The sequence below is a fragment of the Larus michahellis genome, chromosome 4 (genome assembly GCF_964199755.1).
Source record: "Larus michahellis chromosome 4, bLarMic1.1, whole genome shotgun sequence".
Classification (NCBI taxonomy): Eukaryota; Metazoa; Chordata; class Aves; order Charadriiformes; family Laridae; genus Larus; species Larus michahellis.
In genome coordinates this window covers 89,606,450-89,627,076 of record NC_133899.1, presented here as the reverse complement: position 1 = coordinate 89,627,076, position 20,627 = coordinate 89,606,450, and the positions used below count along the sequence as shown (strand labels likewise).

Genomic DNA, 20,627 nt, shown 5'->3' with positions numbered 1-20,627 from the left:
AACAATGTCATCTCCAAATCCTTCTTGTGCTGGGTTATACATTAGTTATAGACAAAGTGAATTGCTGTAACTATTAAATTGTGAGCGACTCTTTAATTTCTGACACAAACCTTTTGTAATCATTAAGCCTTAGTTAAGAGAAACACTTCTTAAATTTTTGCTTTAGCTCGTATTCTTTGTTATTGTTACCTAGTAGATATTATCCTATGGCAACCTATACTTCTTATTCACCAGATGACTATTTTTAAGGAAGATTAAGGAAACATCTCCTTATTATAAAGAGAAATAAACAGAGTTTCCATGAAGCAGAAGAAACAGGACAGTATTTTATGTTGTTATTAAAAACCAGCACATCATTTCTGTAAAACAAAAATTGCAAATTTAAATCAATAATTTACTAAGAAAATAGATGAGTCTCGTCTCATTCACACATTGTTTTTTCCACAAATACTGAGGCAGTTCTCAGCCATGATCTTTTTGTTACTTATAGAAACAACGCAGCTGTCCATTCAGGGCTGAAACACCAGATTTTCAACATTTCTCACCGTAGGAGTCTTTGTCTAGTTTAAAAATAACTTTCATCTCCTATTAAGCCAGCCTGCTTACAACATGTAATTTGTGATAGCGCTAAACAATGTTCATAGAGTATCCTGAGTTGGAAGGGACCCTTGAGGACCATCAAGTCCAAAGCCTGACTCCATACAGGGCAGCCTAAAAGTTAAACCATATATCTAAGAGTGTTGTCCAAATGCTTCTTGAACACTCAGGATGACATCGGTTTAATCACATGAACATTCATTCTTTTTGTTGTTTGGAAAATGGCTGTCCCATTAAAAAAGGTTATTGGAGTTGCAGGTAGGTAGAGAAGATTCAGTTTTTTTCACCTGGTGAAATACCTGTTCCTGCAAGGAAAAACACAATATTAACTTGGCTGTCAGCCAAAACATTCTGCCTGAGCTAAGGAGGAAATAGAATTTAAATAGTTAAGAGATTTGGGTCCGGTGTCTCCCTCAAGTTATGCAAAAAATGACCAGATGTTGTTTGAAACACCTGGGTTTGGCAAATACAGGGTTCCAGTTTTAAAGTAACTGTTGGTCTTTGTTGATTATTGGTCATGTTTGTCTTAGCAATCCAAAGCTTTCCTTATCACTGGCTTTATCTGTTAAAACATGTCTTTTTTCCTTCCCCCACTTCCTTCTTGCTTGTGCTTCTTCCGGCAGGTCAATGAGGTAAGGAAGACCTACTTTAAACTCTGAGATACAAAGCTAACCCATCCATTGACATCACTAACCGTTCCAGCATCATTAACCTTGGCTGAGCCACATTACGTTGTAGCTGCGAATTGCTACACCATCGCTGTAAAGCTTGTTGCACTGAGCAGAACTTGCTATAAAATCGTTATCTTAGGAAGCACTGATATGCAGTCCTATTGACCTTATTAATCTCATAAAGTAGCTAAGGAAAAAAAGCTTTTTTTTATTCTTTTTTACCCGTGTTAAAATATACGAGTATGGCTGTATCTTTTGGAGTATTTGCATGTTAGAGTTTTTACTCTGTGACTTTTTTTGCCTGGTTTCATTTTTAATGATGTGCCTACTGTTGTGGTCTTGTTTTTGCAGTTACGCAGCTCCTTCAAGCAAGCTTTTGGTAAAAAGAAATCTCCCAAGTCAGCATCTTCTCATTCAGATATCGAGGAGATGACTGATTCTTCGTTACCTTCTTCGCCAAAGCTACCACACCATAACTCCACTGTTTCCACACCATTGCTGAGAGCTTCCCATTCCAATTCTCTGTAAGTGATTTTTAAATTTTTAAATAGCAAATGGAGTGGAAGGCATCTTGCTGCATTCATAGAGGAAGAGACCACTATCATGCTTTGGAGAGATCCAGTGTTTTCCATGCTAGCTTCGCAGGACATCTCTAGGCCACTTGACAGAAACAAGCAGAGAGAAAATGTACCCTACACCATCCTGTCCCCTCTGTCTAAGCATCTGCACGTCTGTGTAAGCACTACAAGAATCTGAGAGCTGCTCAGCTACGTGCGCTGCTAAAACCAGCTGTTCACCATGAAGCCACGGCAGAAGACCCAGTGGGCCAGACAGGATTGTAGATCAGGGCTGGTCTGTTGCCACGGATGAGTCCTACTCCCAAGCATCACTTACATTATCTCCCAGTGCGGGGCTGTGTTTTGGGTACAGTCCTTAACCCCGTCATACTGGCAAAAGAACGAGCAAAGATCACCGTTTCAGCTACTGTAGTCAAAGGAGATTACAGGCAGAGGACAAAAAAGCTGAATTTATATATTCAGGGAATTCAAGATATGTAAGCTGACTCCCAACACAGTACCTTTGCATTAGTGTTCAGGAAGCCAAAAATGATTGTATCGTTACTGTAGTATAATTTACTATTTCATTGGGGTGCTCTCTCAGCAGAACATATTGAGTATGATGGGTGTTTATAGCCAGGGTGACCTTGGAGTGCAGAATTAATTGGATCCATTGCTGTTAATGAAACAAGCCAGGCCAGCCTGGGATTTTGTTTTCTCTGTTGTACTAATCTGCAATGATGAGTTCCCAATTAAGTTGACAAATTCAGATAAAAGTAAGGATTTACTGGAAATCAAACATCATGGTCTGGTGATAAGGCTGAACTCATCCAAAAGCTTGTGCCTGATGAGTGGAGATGATCTGCTCCTCATTTCTTCTGTACCTCCCCAGCCAGCTCTGCCTGGTCCTTCCCTTGTGGTGGCTCTGCTACTTCTCAGACAACTCCGCTGAGCCGATGCCACGTGCTAAATTCTGTGGAAAAAAAATAATTTGGCAGAAACGTGAACAGGTTTTTCCCCAGGTTGCTGGGTTGGATCAGCGCGGGGGGCTGAGCAGACTCTGGTGAGCACGGGGACGTGACAGCAGCACAGCCGGGAGCAGGCTGGGGAAGAGGAAACAAATGTGCTCCTTTGGGTAGTAGCAAGCTATTGTATAGCTTCATCTGTGGGCCCAAACCATACCCTTCTGCTTGTGTTTGTATGCGAATGAGATGTGGACTTTACAGCCGGGACTTTACATTCATGGGAAGGTCAGAGGCAATCTTGATGCTTCGTTTTGGCCACCTGTGAAATCAAGTTAAATAATTGCCTTACCGCACTGCTTGGAGTCTAAACTCACGTTTTAGTATGTGCTTGGAAAACTTTGTAGAACAGATTTTCTGTAAATTCTGTCAGTAGCTTCGTCACTTGAGTGTAGGATAAGTAAATTTAGAAAGTTGTAAGAGGCAGTACTGTGAAACATATAATTACCAGACAGCCTTATGACCTTGTCGATGTCATGCAAAGCTTCCAGCCTGATTTCAGCTCAGATGCGTTTGAGTAAGTACCCAAACTTGAAGTTCTGCCCATCGCTTGTTTTCACAGGAAGAGGTGAAAACAATAGCGATAGTTTCCAGCCATATAATAGCGATGAAATGTTCGTAGCAGAAGATAATCCCCCGTGGATTTTTTTTTTTTAAAGCTTCTCCAGTCTCTTGAGACTAATTCAGTGAGTTTCTGGTGACTGCAGCAAATTGTGCTTTAGAAATCGAAAGCCAGAAAATTGTCAAACGATGATCTCGTCTATCGTCAGTCAAAACGCTGTGTGCATACGTCTCATCTTGACATGAAAGCTAAAAAGCTGAACATGAGAAAAGAGTAAATACGTGAACTGAGGGAAGGCTAGAGCACAAGCAAAACTTGTGTATTTTGACTTACTGGCCTTTCGGTGGGGAAAACATCTCTCATTAACCTGATTTAGAGAGAGACGTTTTAAATGAAATCTCCCTCAAAGCATGCAGCTGTGTAGTTGATCTTTATATAGATACACTTACGAATGTGCTGAAATGTTACTCACCCAGAATCTCTTTTTTTGTGGGAGGAGGGAAGAAAAATGCCACCAAATATTTTTTAAGCTTGAGTGCTTTAAAGCGAGCAGGAATTTATCACGCTTGAATAGGTGTAGAGTTCCAAAGCCCTCCAGAACAGTTCAGGGAAACCCAGCTGTGCACACCTGGTGAGCTTTAAATCTGTCTGTAAACTCATCAATCTCCAACCAACTGATGTTACTGCCTGCACCCCCTTAATTTATTTAGATTTTGGCTTTAGAAGTTTTCCTTTATGGCAACTACCATGAAAAAAATGAAGACTATCCAACAGGAGGTGGCTTCCAGAATTCTGTGTCAGATGCTGATTAAAGAAAAATAACCTTCAGACATATTTATTTCACTAGTCTCTAATGTTTCCATGACCTATTTAATATCTGATTTATGGTATCGCTAATCCAATAAGCCAAAACTGTTGCCTGCTTCCTGCAGAATAAACCACTTTTTTTGCTCCTTCCTTAAGAAGTGATGGAGTAGCACTATCTGAAAAGTGACAGGTGGTCTCGTTCAATGTCGGTTTTTCAATCTTCTCCAGTATTTCTGAATGCACTGATAGTGAAGCTGAAACAGTCATGCAGTTACGGAACGAGCTAAGAGACAAGGAGATGAAGTTGACTGATATTCGTCTAGAAGCCCTTAGCTCCGCTCATCAGCTTGACCAGCTTCGGGAGGCGATGAACAGAATGCAGGTAAGAAATAACCACCCCAAATATTGCAGTCTACATTGATGCGTTAAAGATTGGCCAACCCTGCCACAGAGTGAAGATCTGAAAGAAGGTAAATTTGAAGTTTTTGAATGCTTACTAAAAGTTGTGTCTAGCTTTACGCCAATGTTAAACCTTGTACCTTCATCAAAAGGTACAATTCTGCCGCCCTCAGCTCTCCAGCTGTAACTGTTTCAACGCTAGAAACCTATGAGGACATCACTTTGTTGACTGTTGGCAACCTCTTGAAATGTTCCCGTGCTGTCTGCCTTAAAGTAGCTGCATTTCAGTGTTTAGTGAATTCCCACATGTTTATGTTTTCTGGGATACTTTGAAAAGTTTCATGGAAGGGACGTTGTAATTATTAAAATCATTAATTTATTACAAGAAATTAAAATTGTTATGAAAATGGCTTTTCTGCTAAACTGTTTCTGCTAAACAACTTACGTTGCTCTCTTTCAAGCATACGTTTTCACTGTGTCTTCTAATTCCTGACTTGTCTTTTCAAGAGTGAGATAGAAAAATTAAAGGCAGAAAACGATCGGCTGAAATCTGAAAACCACGGGAGCTGTAGCAGGGCTCAGTCTCAGGTTTCCATTTCATCCTCTCCAAGACACTCAGTGGGTCTCTCTCAACACAGTTTGAACCTCACGGAGTCAACCAGTCTCGGTGAGTTTAATGAGAAAGGCAGTGGGCAGGTTTTATCCTGCACTTGGACAATTTGGTTTGGTTAGCCATGGAAAAATGAAAGCATGAAAATTATTAACAGTTGAGGTGTGGAAATATGTCAGGAGCTGGCGCAAAGCCTTCTTTTTAAATGTTGTCATAGGTCTGCTACACCCTAGATCGGAGTTGTCCAATTATGACCTCAGCTGCCAAGAGTCATGTTGAAAGCCATTTAATGGTGTACATTTCCCAGGGGATATAGCGTAGCAAGGAAAATACAGAGTAACTCACTAATAATTTTCAATGACCTTAACTTTTTAAGAGTGATACTGATATTTGGTAGGGAAGTCAGTAAACCTGGTACTTGTGTTTTACCTCGGGGCATGTGAAGCCCAGATGTATTGTGTTTGACTACAATAAATATGTTGGCGTGAACCAGAATAGTCTTCATTGTTATTAAGATACAGCTGTGAAGCTGTTGATGTTTTCTGTTCGCAGACATGCTGTTAGATGACACTGGAGATGGCTCTGCCCGGAAAGAAGGAGGCAGGCACGTCAAAATAGTTGTCAACTTTCAGGATGAAATGAAATGGAAGGAGGTGAGTTGTGTTTTGTCCCCAGCTCTGAAGTACAAGTGACTTTGGACTGTGCCAGGGAATTCAAGTCCAGTTTGATTTGGAGGCTTTTATTTGCAAAAGACTTTTTAAAATTTTCCCAGCAAAATAGTTCCTTGGTGTATCACTAGTGATAGCCAAGGCGCTCAGCTCCCTCCCACTTCCTTGGAACTGCTCAGAGCCAATACTGCCAGTTGAGGTTGTCTCATGGTGTCACCTACAGTAGCTTTTCATTTTGCGGTTTCTTAGTGGTGCCGTCAGCACATGAAGCATGTTGGTAATGCGGGATTGCTAGACTAGACCATGCGGCAGCTGTGTAGGTGATAATGTTACAATTTAAGCCTTTCAGTAGTATCTGAAAACCAGGCCACTCTTTTGGCATCAAGGAGGTTGGCAGATTAATCTGTACCTTGGGATAGCAACTGTTTAAGACTTGTATCTTAAAAGGCTGCACAAAGCTCGTGGGCCTTTCTGTTAAATTTCAATGACATTTTAAGTAATAATGAAGATGATCCCACGTGTCGATACAAGGCACACCGGAATGCTAGAAGCACCGATATTCTGGAAAACATAATGGATCAAAACTGGGAGATCTGTACCTTATCGTTCTAGTTCAAGTTGTCCTCTCTGATACAAGTATCTCATTTTGAATGACGTCTGTCAGATGTCCTCCATTTGCAAGTAATTGAAAGAATCATAAATACCCAAATACATTTCAGATATTGTAAAATTGCAGCCCCCCTCATGAGTGTAACGCATGCATGAATGTACTACACAATCTTTACCAAGCACTGACCTTGCTATCTCACATTATGAGTACCTGTAAAAGTCTATTTAAGAAATAATTTGATGTCTTTTGTAAGGGGGGAAACGACAAAAATGTGAATAGTCAGAAATAACATTGACTCAGGAGATCTTTCCATTAAATACCAATTTTGCGTTAATAAATCACAGCCCTGGATAAGCAAATTAACAGTAAAACTATATTGCTAATTCTGTTGGACTCCACTGTGCTCACAGTCAGTAAGGTTACCACTTGGAAACGATTCCTTATGTTTTAGTTGAAGTCTTACGGTAGAAATTAGTTTTTCTTCAACGAATGTTTCATAGTGAGTTATAGAAGAATAGAAAAATAGGTGCATTCTGCTTTTTTTATCTGCCTCTGCTGATACACCAAACATAACAAAGAAGTTATATATAAATATATATATAAAAAACCCCTCTTTCTATATATAACTATTTATACATATAACCGTGTATAATTTCTCCGTATGTATTTAGATTTCTATGTCCATGGCAGCATTTCTAAAAGTACATAGGATGAACCTTGCAAGTGCAACGTACTTGATTGTGAAGTCATGGAAAAATGAACATGCCATGAACTTTTCTACCTAGAATTTTCCTAAGAGTCTTTTCTGTCTTTTTGCTAAGCTGTAATCCTCTCAGAGGTTTTGGAATTGTGCATGGATTAGTTAATAAATACATTTTACTGAACATCAATACCACTTAAGTATCCTTTAGATTTGTGACTCCAACACTGTAGAAAATGTTGAGTAGAAAAGAAGGATTTCCTATAGTGTTCGGAATTCGCTATATAGAGTGGTAAAGATGCACCATAATTTAAAAATAAAAGGGGCGGGAGGGGGGGAGGAAGCCAGCATTTTAATTACATTAAACAGACTTATAGAATCATAGAATTGTTAGGGTTGGAAGGGACCTTAAAGATCACCTAGTTCCAACCCCCCTGCCCTGGGCAGGGACGTGTCCCACCAGATCAGGTTGCTCAGAGCCCCATCCACCCTGGCCTTAAAAACTTCCAGGGATGGGGCTTCCACCACCTCTCTGGGCAACCTCTTCCAGTGTCTCACCACCCTCATGGTGAAGAACTCCCTAACGTCCAGTCTGAATCGACCCATCTCTAGTTTTAATCCATTCCCTCTAGTCCTACCATCACCCGACAACCTAAAAAGACCCTCCGCAGCTTTCTTGTAGGCCCCCTTAAGATACTGGTAGGCCACTATAAGGTCTCCTCGGAGCCTTCTTTTCTCCAGACTGAACAACCCCAACTCTCTCAGTCTGTCCTCATAGAGCTAAGATTTATTGATTTATTAACTTAAATTCACATTTCTATGCATTTAGGATTCGAGGCCTCGCACGTTCCTCATAGGCTGCATCGGAGTCAGTGGCAAGACCAAGTGGGATGTTCTGGATGGGGTCGTAAGACGGTTGTTTAAGGTTAGTGAGTGCAGTTTGCTGTGTGCATGAATTCTCCTATGAGATTTTGATGGTACCAAGAAATATTTAACTTCTGTGATTATTACTGAACACAGAACAAAGTCAGAGATTCCAATGCTGCCTAACCTTTCCTGTCACTTTTTCACCCTAGGAGTACATCATTCACGTGGATCCCGTGAGCCAGCTGGGGCTGAATTCAGACAGTGTTCTGGGCTACAGCATTGGAGAAATCAAACGCACTAATAGTGCAGAGACACCCGAGCTGTTGCCCTGTGGCTATCTAGTTGGAGAAAACAACACTATTTCAGTTACCATCAAAGGTAATTACGCTTGACGTGTCTTCTGTAGTTACGAATGACAGTTTTATCGAAGCTTGCTGCGTAGAGAGACTCAGAGGAATAGAAACTTTTCATTGTGGTTTTTTTTTTCCTGTCCCTGCCTTTTAAAGACAGCACTTAGAGCATGCTAAGTTTATAAATCAGCAACTTTTCGACCTGTAACAGTAGGAATAATTACACACACAACAGTTTTCTGCAAGTATCTTGAACTGATGCCTGGAGTTGTCTTGGAGAAGACCTCACACCACAAGGGACGTAGTAGAGTTGTTTGAGCAGCAGAGTACCTTCCAAGTGAATAAAGCCTCAGAATTTCATTAATTCTTTGTAACAGCTCTAGTTGTTATTTCCTTCATGCAGAGTAAAAAAAAATTCTTGATTTAGCTTGCTTGCTTCGTCTCGCTGAAGAGTCCCTCCTTAGGCAACAGTAAGGAGGGGTCCCAGAATTCATGGGGCACCTTAAAATCTGGAATTTTTTCAAACTTACGGTTTTCAGAACTCTCATCAATTTCATTATATCGTACTGATAAGAATTTAATGCTTATATTTCTCCTGTGGTTTCTCATTTGGTTTCTTGGGGAACCGTTTTTATACAAAAACTCCTAAGAAACTAGGTTCGAGGGGAAAATCCTCCACCACTGCTTTTTGAATGTACGTTGCCTTGCTCAAAGTTACACCCGTGCAATCTGGAGCGTAGATCTGTGTACAGCAGTAGAGTATTTGAGAGCGTTGCCAAACACTCTGCAGCTCAACTTCAAAATTTGGCTGTGGCGTTTGTCTGAAAGTAGTCTGGCTGTTGAATATTGGTGTAAAAAATCGATTACCTTGGGTAGCAAATCAGCGGACGGGAAGACAAAATAAGCCATGAAATAAATACCTCTGTGTACTGAGGCTTGATGTGATCCCAGGGCATTCGGCTTACTTAGAATACGCTGTCCAATAGTAAATCCCAGTTGAAATATTGCTTAAGGACTAGCCATGTCTATAGAGTTGCAATCTGATTTTATACTTAACTTGCATTGGCTTGACTTGTCCTTTGAAGCTTTATATGTGATAACAGTTTTCAATAAAATAGAAATGTTTTTAATCAATTTATGGAAAATCGCTTCCATATACCTCTGAGATATAAAGCTGCCTATATAAATATTTAATATTCCAAGTAACCATTGAGGTGCAAGCATTTCTGTGTGTGATCTGCCAACTTCCCTTTCTGCTGTTTATTTTGAAGCACTGTGTATTTTCCCTGAGCCAATTCTGCCTAAAGTGACTGCTGACATTGCGTAAATGCTTATCAGTAGGAGTTTTATGTTAGGCGAGATAACTATCAGCACACAGAGGAGGAGTTTAATTACCAGCGTTTGGGAAAGTAGGGGGAGTTGATGATAGCTGGGGGTTTTTTTTGTCTAGTGATTCAAAAGTAAACAAGTAACTTCTGGATGAATGCGTGCCGTACATGACGAAATACTGCCAAATGGATGGTTTGTGTGTGAAAAATGCGGCCTGGAATCATTTGTTCGGCAACTTCCATAGGGCTTTAGACACCGTAGGATGCAGCCGAGTACCTTGAAAACTGGGAGGGCTGAAGGATGATCCAGGCTAAGCCCATAGGTCACTCCTGCACCTGTTTTACCAGCTTTATATGTGCTCCTCTCGACCACAGGGGATGCCAGAGTGAGGAAGGGATTTATTTCTCAAGTTAGAAACGGGATGGTTGGGTCAGGTCCTAAATCTGTTGTTTCTAAGTGTTGTTTTGGGGTTTTCTCCTCCTATTATTTGTCCCAGGTTCATTCACAAAATCACATTTTTTCAGTTCTCTGGTATGACTGTCTAGTCATTTCAACTAATTTTGATTTGTTCAAAGTCCACTAACGGAATTGCATTGCAGCATTACAACTGCCCAGTGGGGGGAAAAAAAAAACCAAAAAAACCCAAAAAACCACAACAAAACAACAGACCTTTTAAAAAAAGCAGGTAATTTGGATAAAAATTGGGAATCCTCTCAATGAGGAACCTTTTCCTGTTGCAGGTATCTGCGAGAACAGTTTGGACGGTCTGGTGTTTGAATCGCTGATCCCAAAGCCTATACTGCAGCGTTACGTCTCTCTCCTGATGGAACATAGACGGATTATCTTATCTGGCCCCAGTGGAACGGGTAAAACATACCTAGCGAACCGTCTGTCGGAGTATATGGTCCTTAGAGAGGGCAGGGAGTTGGCCGATGGCATTATTGCAACCTTCAACGTGGACCATAAATCCAGTAAGGTGAGGAAACGGAAATTATCCTCGCACAACTAATGTTACTGTATGTCAAAAATGAGAGGAGACTCCTCCTTTATTAATCCATCCAAAGCTGATTTTGAACTTACCTTTCTTTTTAAAGCGTTATGTTAAACCCGAAGGGAACAATATTTAAAGTTCTCAGAACCTGATTATGGGCCTGAAATAGCCCAGGTGTGTATTTAAACACCTAAAGGTGTCGCGATTTTCAAGTGGTTAGCGGCCTGAGAAATGCTGAGGAAGTTAAAACACCTGCATCTAAAATTCCCGGCAGCTTAAGCAATCCCTGTTGCACGCGGGCATTTTTCCAAAAAGCCTCAAATGCATCTCTAGGCTGTCAAGGGTTTCTGCAGCTGCGAGTATCAGCAGCTGTGATCTGCATACGCCGGGGTTGGGATGACTGTTGTCCGGACGCATTCCTGCGCCAGTAAGGCATGTCTCTGCTTTTTTTACATGGCGTTGGTTTTGCTGAATATACCTCCAGTGAATGTCTAGATTAAAGGAAAGGGGAAAAAAAAAAAAAAGGCAAAAAAGCTGTATATTTGATGGCCATAGGCACGCTTTCCTCTGGAGGAAAGGGATGGTTGAAACTGTGGCTGTAGGCCACTGGTATAATTTGAGGCATGCTGTGGAATAAATGCTTTAAAGCTGCTGAGAATATTTTGGTCCTTCTTTCATGGCGCTACTGAAGGCATCCAAATTTGGCCTCTGACAGGGGATGCTTTATTCCAGGTCAATGTTATCGGCTGTGTTTCGATAGACACGCAGTTGCAAGAAGAGACACCAAAGCTGGCTGGGATGAAGAGTTTGGTTTGGTGTATGGAGAGTTGAACAAATTCCCGGAAAGAAAGAAAAATACATTTCAGGTCTCTCTGGGTGTCAGATAAGGACAGCATGAATGAAAAAACCCACAAACCAAACAACAAAATCTTACCCCCCTTTAGGCCCCTGTCTCACACAGGATTTCTGGCATAGTCTTTGAATCTTATGCATAACCTAAAAAAGAGAAGGAAAACCGTATTATTCTGTTTTCTCGTGGAAAATGTGAGATGTCAGGCTCTTTTGCTTTAGATTTCATTACAAAGCCAGTAGCTTAGTTATCTTGAATGGATTTTCAAGGAATATGAAGAAAACTTTCCTTTTCTTTTTTTTTTTTTTGTTTTCTTTATATACGCTTTGCAGGAACTCCGCCAATACCTGTCCAACCTAGCAGACCAGTGTAACAGTGAAAATAACGCCGTGGATATGCCTCTTGTAATCATTTTGGATAATTTGCATCACGTTAGCTCCCTAGGAGAGATCTTTAATGGACTTCTAAACTGCAAGTACCACAAATGGTAAAGAAATAACATCAGAACACATTCCATGTTTCAATATTGCAGTCAGGCCACCGCCCCTTGCAAAATGCAATCACAAAACCAAACCCAAACTCTAAATTAATTTGGTAAAGTGGAATGAGATGACCAGACTCTCCATACTATGGACAGCACTTCAGAGGCTTTCTTCTTCATAAAATGATCAATTCCTCTGAAATCAGTAACAAAAAAGTAGTAGAGGAATTGGGTAATTTGCATGCACTTCCTGCAGTAGATCTTCGATACTAAAACCCCACTTTTAGTGAAAGATCTGGCTTTGAGATTTCTGGTTTGCTTTCAGAATTTGATGTTCTCAGAAGTCAGATTCTCAGTAGAGAATTTGGTTATAAGTAACTACCAAAGCCACCTTTGTCAAAAGAGGTTGGAATCACCTTTTTTAACGCTGAGATCTTACTAACAAGTTGTTTTTCAAAATTTGCGAGTTTGATTTGCTTGATTGGTTTTTTATGATTTTTTTTCTTTTAATAGTCCGTATATTATTGGCACAATGAACCAAGCCACCTCCTCAACACCTAATCTTCAACTTCACCATAATTTCAGGTACTGTTTATTCATGTTTCTCATCTGTGTTTGTGGGCTGGCAAAGGAGAAACGGCTACTGAGTCATCTGGAATTGTTCTTATCAGCCGAAGTAGCAAACTGAGAGAGAAATACCATTCGCTTACTAGTTGCTGCCCCAACATGTGCAGCTTTGTTATGATGCCGTTATTAAAGTAACTGTGATTTGTAAAACTTCTGCTTTCCAGAGGATTGTTAAGATATTTGGTCTTCTAACAAATTTTAAATAAGACAATACTTAGGCAAAGCAGATACTGAATGAGAAATAAGCTGAAACGATGCACGATACAAATTGTTTCAGCGGGTGGACTCGTCATCGCAAAATAATTTTTGCTAAGAAACATACGTGACCGGGATAACCCATTTTGATCATGATAAATAAATATTAAAAGAAATTTAGCCCAGAAACAGGTATGTTCAGTAGCATGAAAGAGAAATAATGGACATTTCTGCTGTTCTGCCGTAGATGGGTGCTATGTGCTAACCACACCGAGCCGGTCAAAGGCTTTCTCGGCCGTTTCTTGAGAAGAAAACTAATTGAAACAGAGATCAGTGGCAGGATGAGAAATGCAGAGCTGGTTAAAATTATTGATTGGATTCCCAAGGTCTGGCAACATCTGAACAAATTCTTGGAGGCTCACAGCTCCTCCGATGTTACTATTGGTAAGTGCTCTGCCCATATGCCCAGCCATATGTAAATATATATATTTTATCTCCTTGTATATCAGGTGCATCCTTGTACGTTTCCTTGTGCTATTATCAGGTAAAAAAAGGTTTCTTTAAAACCCTGCGTTTAGGTGGCACTGTACTCTCAGGCAAACAGTACAAGAAGTTTCTAAACCGTGTTTTTTTTCTCTTTTTCTAAGAAAAAAGGACTTCTTTCTAAGTCCGGGATACAAACCGTGTTATGAAATCTGGTTAATTGTTTTCATGGTTTGTCGATTTGAATCAGAGGATTTTTGAGCTCTCAGGAAGAGCAATTTACCAGCCACCTACTTACATTCTCTCATCCTTGGCTTCTTTCTCCAGAGAACTGGAAGTTGTTGTTTGCTCCTGTTGTGATGCATGTCACGATAGTGATTTGAGTGTAATATCTGAATTTCCCTCTCCAGGTCCACGGCTCTTCCTCTCCTGTCCGATAGATGTAGATGGTTCTAGAGTTTGGTTTACTGACTTGTGGAACTACTCCATCATCCCGTATCTTCTGGAGGCAGTTAGAGAAGGGCTACAGGTGAGCAGGCGAAAGTGAAAAATCCTAAATCTTGAACGGTATCTGTTCAAAAGGCAACGCGGCATCAGCCAAAACTGAACAACGGCAACATTTTCTGTAGATGCAACTTTGCACACTGAATACCTGCATGTCTGTGAAAATGTAACCTAAATTGTCATTAATTTCAGGCAGAATTACTCACTTCAAACAATTTTGAAATATGGAGTGGAAGCACTAAAAGTCCAGATTATATTTTTTTTTTTTTTTAAAGTGTTTAGATTCCCAACTACTCATGTTTTCGGGGGGTGGGGAGGGAGGGTTTAGACACCCAAATGTCTTTCAATAATCTGTTCCAGAAGCACACCTTAAAATTGTACCGCGCATCTGAAAAACATGTTTGTGGTCATTAACTGAGTTACGCGGGATGTTCCTTTGTAACTCAAATCTTTCAGCAGAGGAGGAACAAGCCGTGCATGGAGAGAAACGTATTAATGAGTGACAGGATCAGTATCAGTGACATTTTGATTACTTCCCAGTCTACAGGATGAATTTTTCAGTGGATTCCTTCATAATTCTTTCAGAGGCCATAGTGAAATCATCAGTGATTGCCTGTGCTTAGTAATCGATTCATACTCTAGCAATTTGGATAGTTTTAAGCATGATCACACAGTTCTTAGCGTCTCTATGACAATAAAGCACGTTGGAATCAGGAGGAGGGCCCAGCAGAGGATTGCTATGGGCTTGCCATGCAGCTGTGGAAAAAACAACCTTTTTTTTATTCTTTAATCTTCTGTTCACAGAATAAGCATGGCAGCATAACATTCAAAAGACAGTTTTGGAGGTAGCATCATCAAATATCAGTAAATTCTGGGCATTGCGTGCACGAAAGCTAAACACAAGGTCCCACATACAGAAATAAAAATCTGGATCACGGTGAGAGTCTAGAAGATTGGAAAAGGGCTAAAGGTAGATGGAGAATAGGAAATTATGGCAATGCGTTGGGAGCTTGTGTTTTGGTGAGAGGACAAATGCCATTTTGAGGGCATAAACTGTAATTACATCTGATAGAGGTAGGAAGAGAATAGTACTTCCATATGTAAAAAGACTTACTAGAAAGCTGAAGCGGGAAGGGTTCAGAAAAGAGCAGTGGGTGTCATTAAGATACAGGAAGCATTACTCAATGAGAGAGATGAGAAGCTCAAACTATTCAGTTTGTTCAAGAGGAAACTAAAATTTTACTTAGTCTATTGGAGTCTTCTGCTTTAGTCTTGCAGGGAAAAAAAAAAAGTCTGGTGGATGTTTGACAAGTTTGGACTAGAAAAATTCAAACTAGAAGCAAGACACTGCTTGTTATTAGTAAGAATTATTAACAGTTATGAAATTTTACTTATAGAAGTAATAGGTTCTCCATCACATATGTCTCTGTGTCTGAAGTCTTTCTGAAACATGAAATAACTCCCAAGTACGAGCTCCATGGAGAACCAGTTGTGTTGCAGAATGGCTCCTTCGTGTTTGTGGAAAACAGTTCTCTCCGTTCTGCTGCTGCGTAGGGCTCACCGTTGCAGTATGCGTCAGGTTGCCTTGCCATTAAGATATGTAAAAAAAAGTGCGAAAGATTTGTTGTGGAAGATACTAGGACTTTGTTTTGGTGTGCTTGTTTGTTGTGTTTCTTGTCTGTGCAATACCCTTTCTGTATTAGAGGTTCAGCTCATCTCTCATCTGCATGGGAGTACTCTGCAGCAAACGGAAAAATCATGAAAATGCACCAGTCTGGGTACTTGAAGTACTAAAAAAAACCAAAACCCAATGAGATTTTACGTCACCCAGTTAACAGCTACCCTGGGTTTCATTTGCTATCTATACAGCAGAGATTTACAGGTATTAACAAAGAGAGAGAAGACAACGCTGTCATAGAAATAATAACTCTGTACAATTCTATGAAATATATGAATTCTTCTTATGTTTGGTCAGAATTTGTGCAAACTGTGTTTGCCGTTTGAAATCTGTCAGTGCCTGGAGACCTCATTTTCTTTGAGACGATTGTGTTAACGGTCTTAGAGCTGAGGAACATGATAGGTCCTAAAGCACAACACACACAGAGGAACTTTGCTAGAAATAGAGCAGGAGAACCATTTCACGTAAAACTTCCTATAAAGGAAGGTAATGGGAGCCAATAATCTTTTTGACCTAAAACAAGTGACAGGAGAGTGAGTGACTCTGTTTCCTCCTGGAGAGGACAAAACTGATGCTCACAGTGGTGCTTAGGCTCCTTCTGCTGTGTTTTGAAACTCTCCTATCGGCTGATCAGTAGGTGTGGAAAGCATTGAAAATTTAGTAACAGAAATGAAGAGAAAGAACAACAACTAATAAAACCGTCTTTTTGCTTGCTTGTTTTGCCCAGTATCTGCATCTTTCCGTAGGTTATTTGAATGTTCCAAGTGCAAGGATTTCACTTTCTCTCTTTGTACTGTAAATTCTCTATCCACTTCAGTCCCATTTCCCTAAATGCCACTAATTTATTTCTATTTAAATAATTTATCAGTTTACTCTAGAATCTCTTTTTTTGAGTCTGTGGGTAAGAATAAGACTCCAGTAGTTGAAGAGTAGCCAGACTTGTGCTAATTAACTTGCTAATGCTAGAAATGTGTGTTTCATTTTGGGATATTTTCTGTCCCCCACACCCACAAAGGCTCCTCGGAGAACACATCTTCTCTCATCAAATTGCCTGCCAGAAGGGAAGGGTGGACTGCTGATTTCGCTCTGATCTCTGTGGATCTAAACGGAACTATTTTTATATACCTGTTTCTCATTTAGAGAACTATTTTGGGTCAAAGACAAGTGAGCCAAATGGATCCTTACAGTAATTGCTCCCATTGGAGCTGAGGGGTTTTTTTGTTCTTCAAAACAGGGATGTGAAAATTAGAGGGTTCTATAAAACCCCGGTTCTTCCTGTTTGGTGGATCGATACAGGACGCAGCACCAGCAAACAGAGGACCCAAAAAGCCCTGTGGCTTCCTTCCACCGTCACACGTACTCCAGTCTCTGTGTGGTGCTTCGTGAAGCAACCTGTGGGATTCTTGCCCCCTTGATTGCTCTCTAGAGAACGTGCCCATGAAAGGGATGGACAGAATGGTTGCCGTGGAAGGGAATAGTGAAGTTAGTCATTCGACTCTCCTGTTTACTGAAGATATGTGATGATTTCGTGTATTGAAATGAGAATTTTACATATTAGCTAATTTTCAGGAATGAGCTGGGATCCACTCAGACCTTCTAGATAGCAAAGACAAAGATGAGAAAAATAAAATCCTCTCCGCTTAGCAACTGACGTGTCTTGCTGTAAATTCAAGCACAAGATTAAAATAGGAGCTCTGGTTTACCACAGCTTGAAGACATTATGCTGAGAAAATAATATAGTACAGCTCAAGGATGAAGAGTGTTTGGGTGGTGGAAGGGGCTGTGTTTAAGATTGCGTAGCACCATCTGCTGGGCACCTCCGCTCTGGGCTGGGACTCACTCAATTCTGCTTCAGAATAAAGCCGATGATGGTATTCAGAGCAATTTAAGACTTTGTGCATGCAAAAAATAAAACCACAAAAAACCCAAGAGGAAATAGCAATGAGGAAAGAGAGACAGTGTTAGATCAGTCAGAGCGCCGATGAATTTCTTTGTTCCCCCTGCACGTCGTGCAGGAAAGGGAGAGTTCTCTGAATTAAAGTGACGAAATACCAGTGACGAACTCCAGTAGCTGAAGGATGTTTAGGCAGAAATTTATTAGGCAGAAATAAACGTTTAATAGTCATTTGAATTCATATTTATGCTTTTGAAAGTCACGCGGCATTAAAATGATTTTATTATCTAATTAAGGCAAATTTAACTGAATGTAACAAGATGTTGGGATTCGGTAACACAGACTGCTCAAAACAGAAAAAGCTTTTGAAATAGAGCTTGCTTACTTGAAATAGGAACATAACATAGCCAAATCCTGCTGGCGCTTTTTCTTGGTTGAGTACAAAGAAATTCCCCTGACTTGAAAACCTTTTGCTATGACATCCATCATTATTGCCTGATGACAGGTCTCGCGTTTCCTCCTACACGTTCCACTGACGGCGATTTCCTGACAACGGCAAACGTCGATAAGGCAGCTGCTGGTGCGATCCGGCTGTCGACATTGGCGGCCTCTTTTGTGTATTGACTTTATTTAAGTTAACTTTATCAAGTGAGGTTATTTTCAGGTCTCCCTTTCTTCAACTGGTGCCGAGAGAAGGGCACTGCAGTCTCAGAGGAGGTGGTCGGCCTCTTCCAAATCAGTTGCCATTAAAAATAGCTAAAACTTTGTATGTCATTAGGGTAAGGAAAATCTGGCTTGTTTGTGTTCAGCCCTTCTTGCAAGTGCTTTCCGCAATCCAAGACTCACGGCGCATTCATTTTGGTTAGATAGGCACTGAATTAAATGGTAGACTAATAGGAACGTTTTACGTGTGTTTCTGCTTTTCCAGTTGTATGGGAGGAGAGCGCCCTGGGAGGATCCTGCCAAATGGGTAATGGACACCTACCCCTGGGCGGCCACCCCGCAGCACCACGAGTGGCCTCCTCTGCTCCAGCTGCGGCCTGAAGACGTGGGCTTTGATGGCTACTCGGTGTCACGGGAAGGCTCGACCAGCAAACAGGTTCCGGTGAGCGATGCTGAAGGAGATCCTTTGGTAAGCTCTCATTTTTGAAACGGCAGAACCGCTTTATTTCCCTTGTTTCTAGAGATTAGAAACAGGAAGACAAAAGTAAAGAACAGTTGAGAAGCGATTAAAAATTTTAAAATGAGAAGGTAATGTTTCTGGGAAAGTCATCAGGTCAACTCAGGGAATGAGTTCGCACAGAAAGTCCATGCAGTTTTGCAAGAAACAGCAGCCGAAGCTTTTCACATTCATTTGTTGAGGATATTTTTGAGGATTCACTTTTTGAGGAGTGACTGAGGATGTGTGTAATTAACGTTATTTCTACGCTGGAACTAAATGCGTGATCTTAAATACACATACTGGAATAGCACAGTGGGACCCTTTCATTTAGCCTGCTTTGCGGCAATCACAATATAGGCTTGTTGCTTTACTTCATGTGGTTTTTAGAGCTGTATTCTTGACACCAAATGAAAATTGAGATTTTCAAAGAATATAAGAACTAGTAGTCTCCATGACTGGTGCCTGATTTATGAATTAGAAATACCATGAAGGCATATAGGGAAATACTAACATGTATTTGTATAGAATGTGCAAATTGAATTTAAAGGTAACGCTAAATACACATTTTCTTCCAATGGGAAACAGGTATTGAAGCTGCTGTGCAAACCCTGAATGCCCTGAAGCTGTTCTGTTGAGGTGTACATTTTTCTGGACAGTTGGGAGTATAGAACATGGTTACACTTTTCACTAGCACATATATACATTTACAAATACCAAGCTAGATATTATGACATTCAGATTTGCCTCTTTTGACTGATCTGTCCGTATTTCCATGGGTCAGAGCAAGAGAGGGGTAGGATGCTTGCGGAATCCTATCAAGTACAGCAGTGGACTAATCCCTTCAGTCTTCTCATTTTCACCTTTACTGGAAAAGCATACTTTCCATGACTAACTTGCATGCTGCTATGACATGTTCTGCAGTTAATCTCTCTTTCCGGAGACTCAGTATTAATTACCCCGGTTGTCTCTTCCTTTCCTTTGTTTACCCACTGGCAAAGTGAACGCCACTGCGGCTTTCACAGGGAGTTGGTGTTCTTTCTACCTCAGAATACTTCAATAATCACGAACTCCTGTGCCTTTGCAGATGAACATGCTAATGAGACTGCAAGAAGCAGCCAACTACTCAAGTCCCCAGAGTTACGACAGTGACTCTAACAGCAACAGCCATCATGACGACATCCTCGATTCGTCTCTGGAGTCGACGTTGTGATCTTCCTCAGATAGAAATAGGTCGTTTCCATTATTGCTCTCCCGCTTGGCAAGAACTCTGATCACAGACTCGTGAAAAGAACACGTTCCTGGGCTGGGATCTCAGTATTAGAGCTGCAAGAACAACAAGACACTTGGAGTCAGTCTTGAACCTGGGTGCAGGCAACCCAAGAAACCTTCGTATTGTTTTTTCTTTTGACGGTGATGAGAACTGCACTATTCCTTTGTTATCTTCTGTTTAGTTGCTGTAAGCTCTCATGCCTAAGATACCGAAGATGTTAAAAATTATCATCATTACTAAAAGTTAAAGGGAGGGGGGGAACTTCACAGCTAAGAAGCAAACAGCTTTGTGCCATGTACTGTCCAGAAGGAGAAGGGGAGAGGAAATTTTTGCCTATGCTGCTTCTGACCAAACACGTTTAGGTGAGGGCTGGACTTTTACCAATCAGCTTTGCGGATTAAACTCAGCTTCATATAGTTCTGGTGCTATAACTATATCGCTTGCCTTGGTAATAATACTCAATAAAGGCAAAGCTGCGAAACAGGGAAGTTTGAATAAATAGTAAAAAAGAGTAAAAAAAAAAAAAAAAAAAAATAGAAAAGAAAAGAAAAGCGCTGCTCTCCTTGCCAGTCTGAGACCTTGGCTTTCTTTCATTATGTGTTTATAAAGATATATATATAAATAGGAATATATAAAAATATATATACAGTCTGAACAAATCAGGTTTTTTCAAACACTGTGTAACAATCAATCCTACTACAAGTGAAGGACCAGGTAGCCCTTTGCTAGCCAGGGCCTGATTC

The 20,627-nt window shown here is 40.6% G+C and overlaps 1 protein-coding gene across 2 annotated transcripts in view; it reads left to right on the top strand.

The window, feature by feature from the left end:
- NAV2 (neuron navigator 2) overlaps nucleotides 1-20,417 on the top strand; it is a 233,295-nt gene extending 212,878 nt beyond the window's left edge. For both annotated transcript variants that reach the window (XM_074586322.1, XM_074586321.1), the window contains 13 exons: nucleotides 1,620-1,792; nucleotides 4,445-4,598; nucleotides 5,123-5,282; nucleotides 5,778-5,878; nucleotides 8,033-8,128; nucleotides 8,280-8,448; nucleotides 10,490-10,725; nucleotides 11,923-12,077; nucleotides 12,585-12,656; nucleotides 13,141-13,337; nucleotides 13,787-13,905; nucleotides 18,381-18,584; nucleotides 19,699-20,417. In XM_074586322.1, the coding sequence (XP_074442423.1) occupies nucleotides 1,620-1,792; nucleotides 4,445-4,598; nucleotides 5,123-5,282; nucleotides 5,778-5,878; nucleotides 8,033-8,128; nucleotides 8,280-8,448; nucleotides 10,490-10,725; nucleotides 11,923-12,077; nucleotides 12,585-12,656; nucleotides 13,141-13,337; nucleotides 13,787-13,905; nucleotides 18,381-18,584; nucleotides 19,699-19,824 (1,962 nt within the window). In that variant the 3' untranslated portion in view covers nucleotides 19,825-20,417. The remainder of the gene's footprint in view (nucleotides 1-1,619; nucleotides 1,793-4,444; nucleotides 4,599-5,122; nucleotides 5,283-5,777; nucleotides 5,879-8,032; nucleotides 8,129-8,279; nucleotides 8,449-10,489; nucleotides 10,726-11,922; nucleotides 12,078-12,584; nucleotides 12,657-13,140; nucleotides 13,338-13,786; nucleotides 13,906-18,380; nucleotides 18,585-19,698) is intronic.
- The last annotated feature ends 210 nt before the right edge of the window (nucleotides 20,418-20,627 follow it).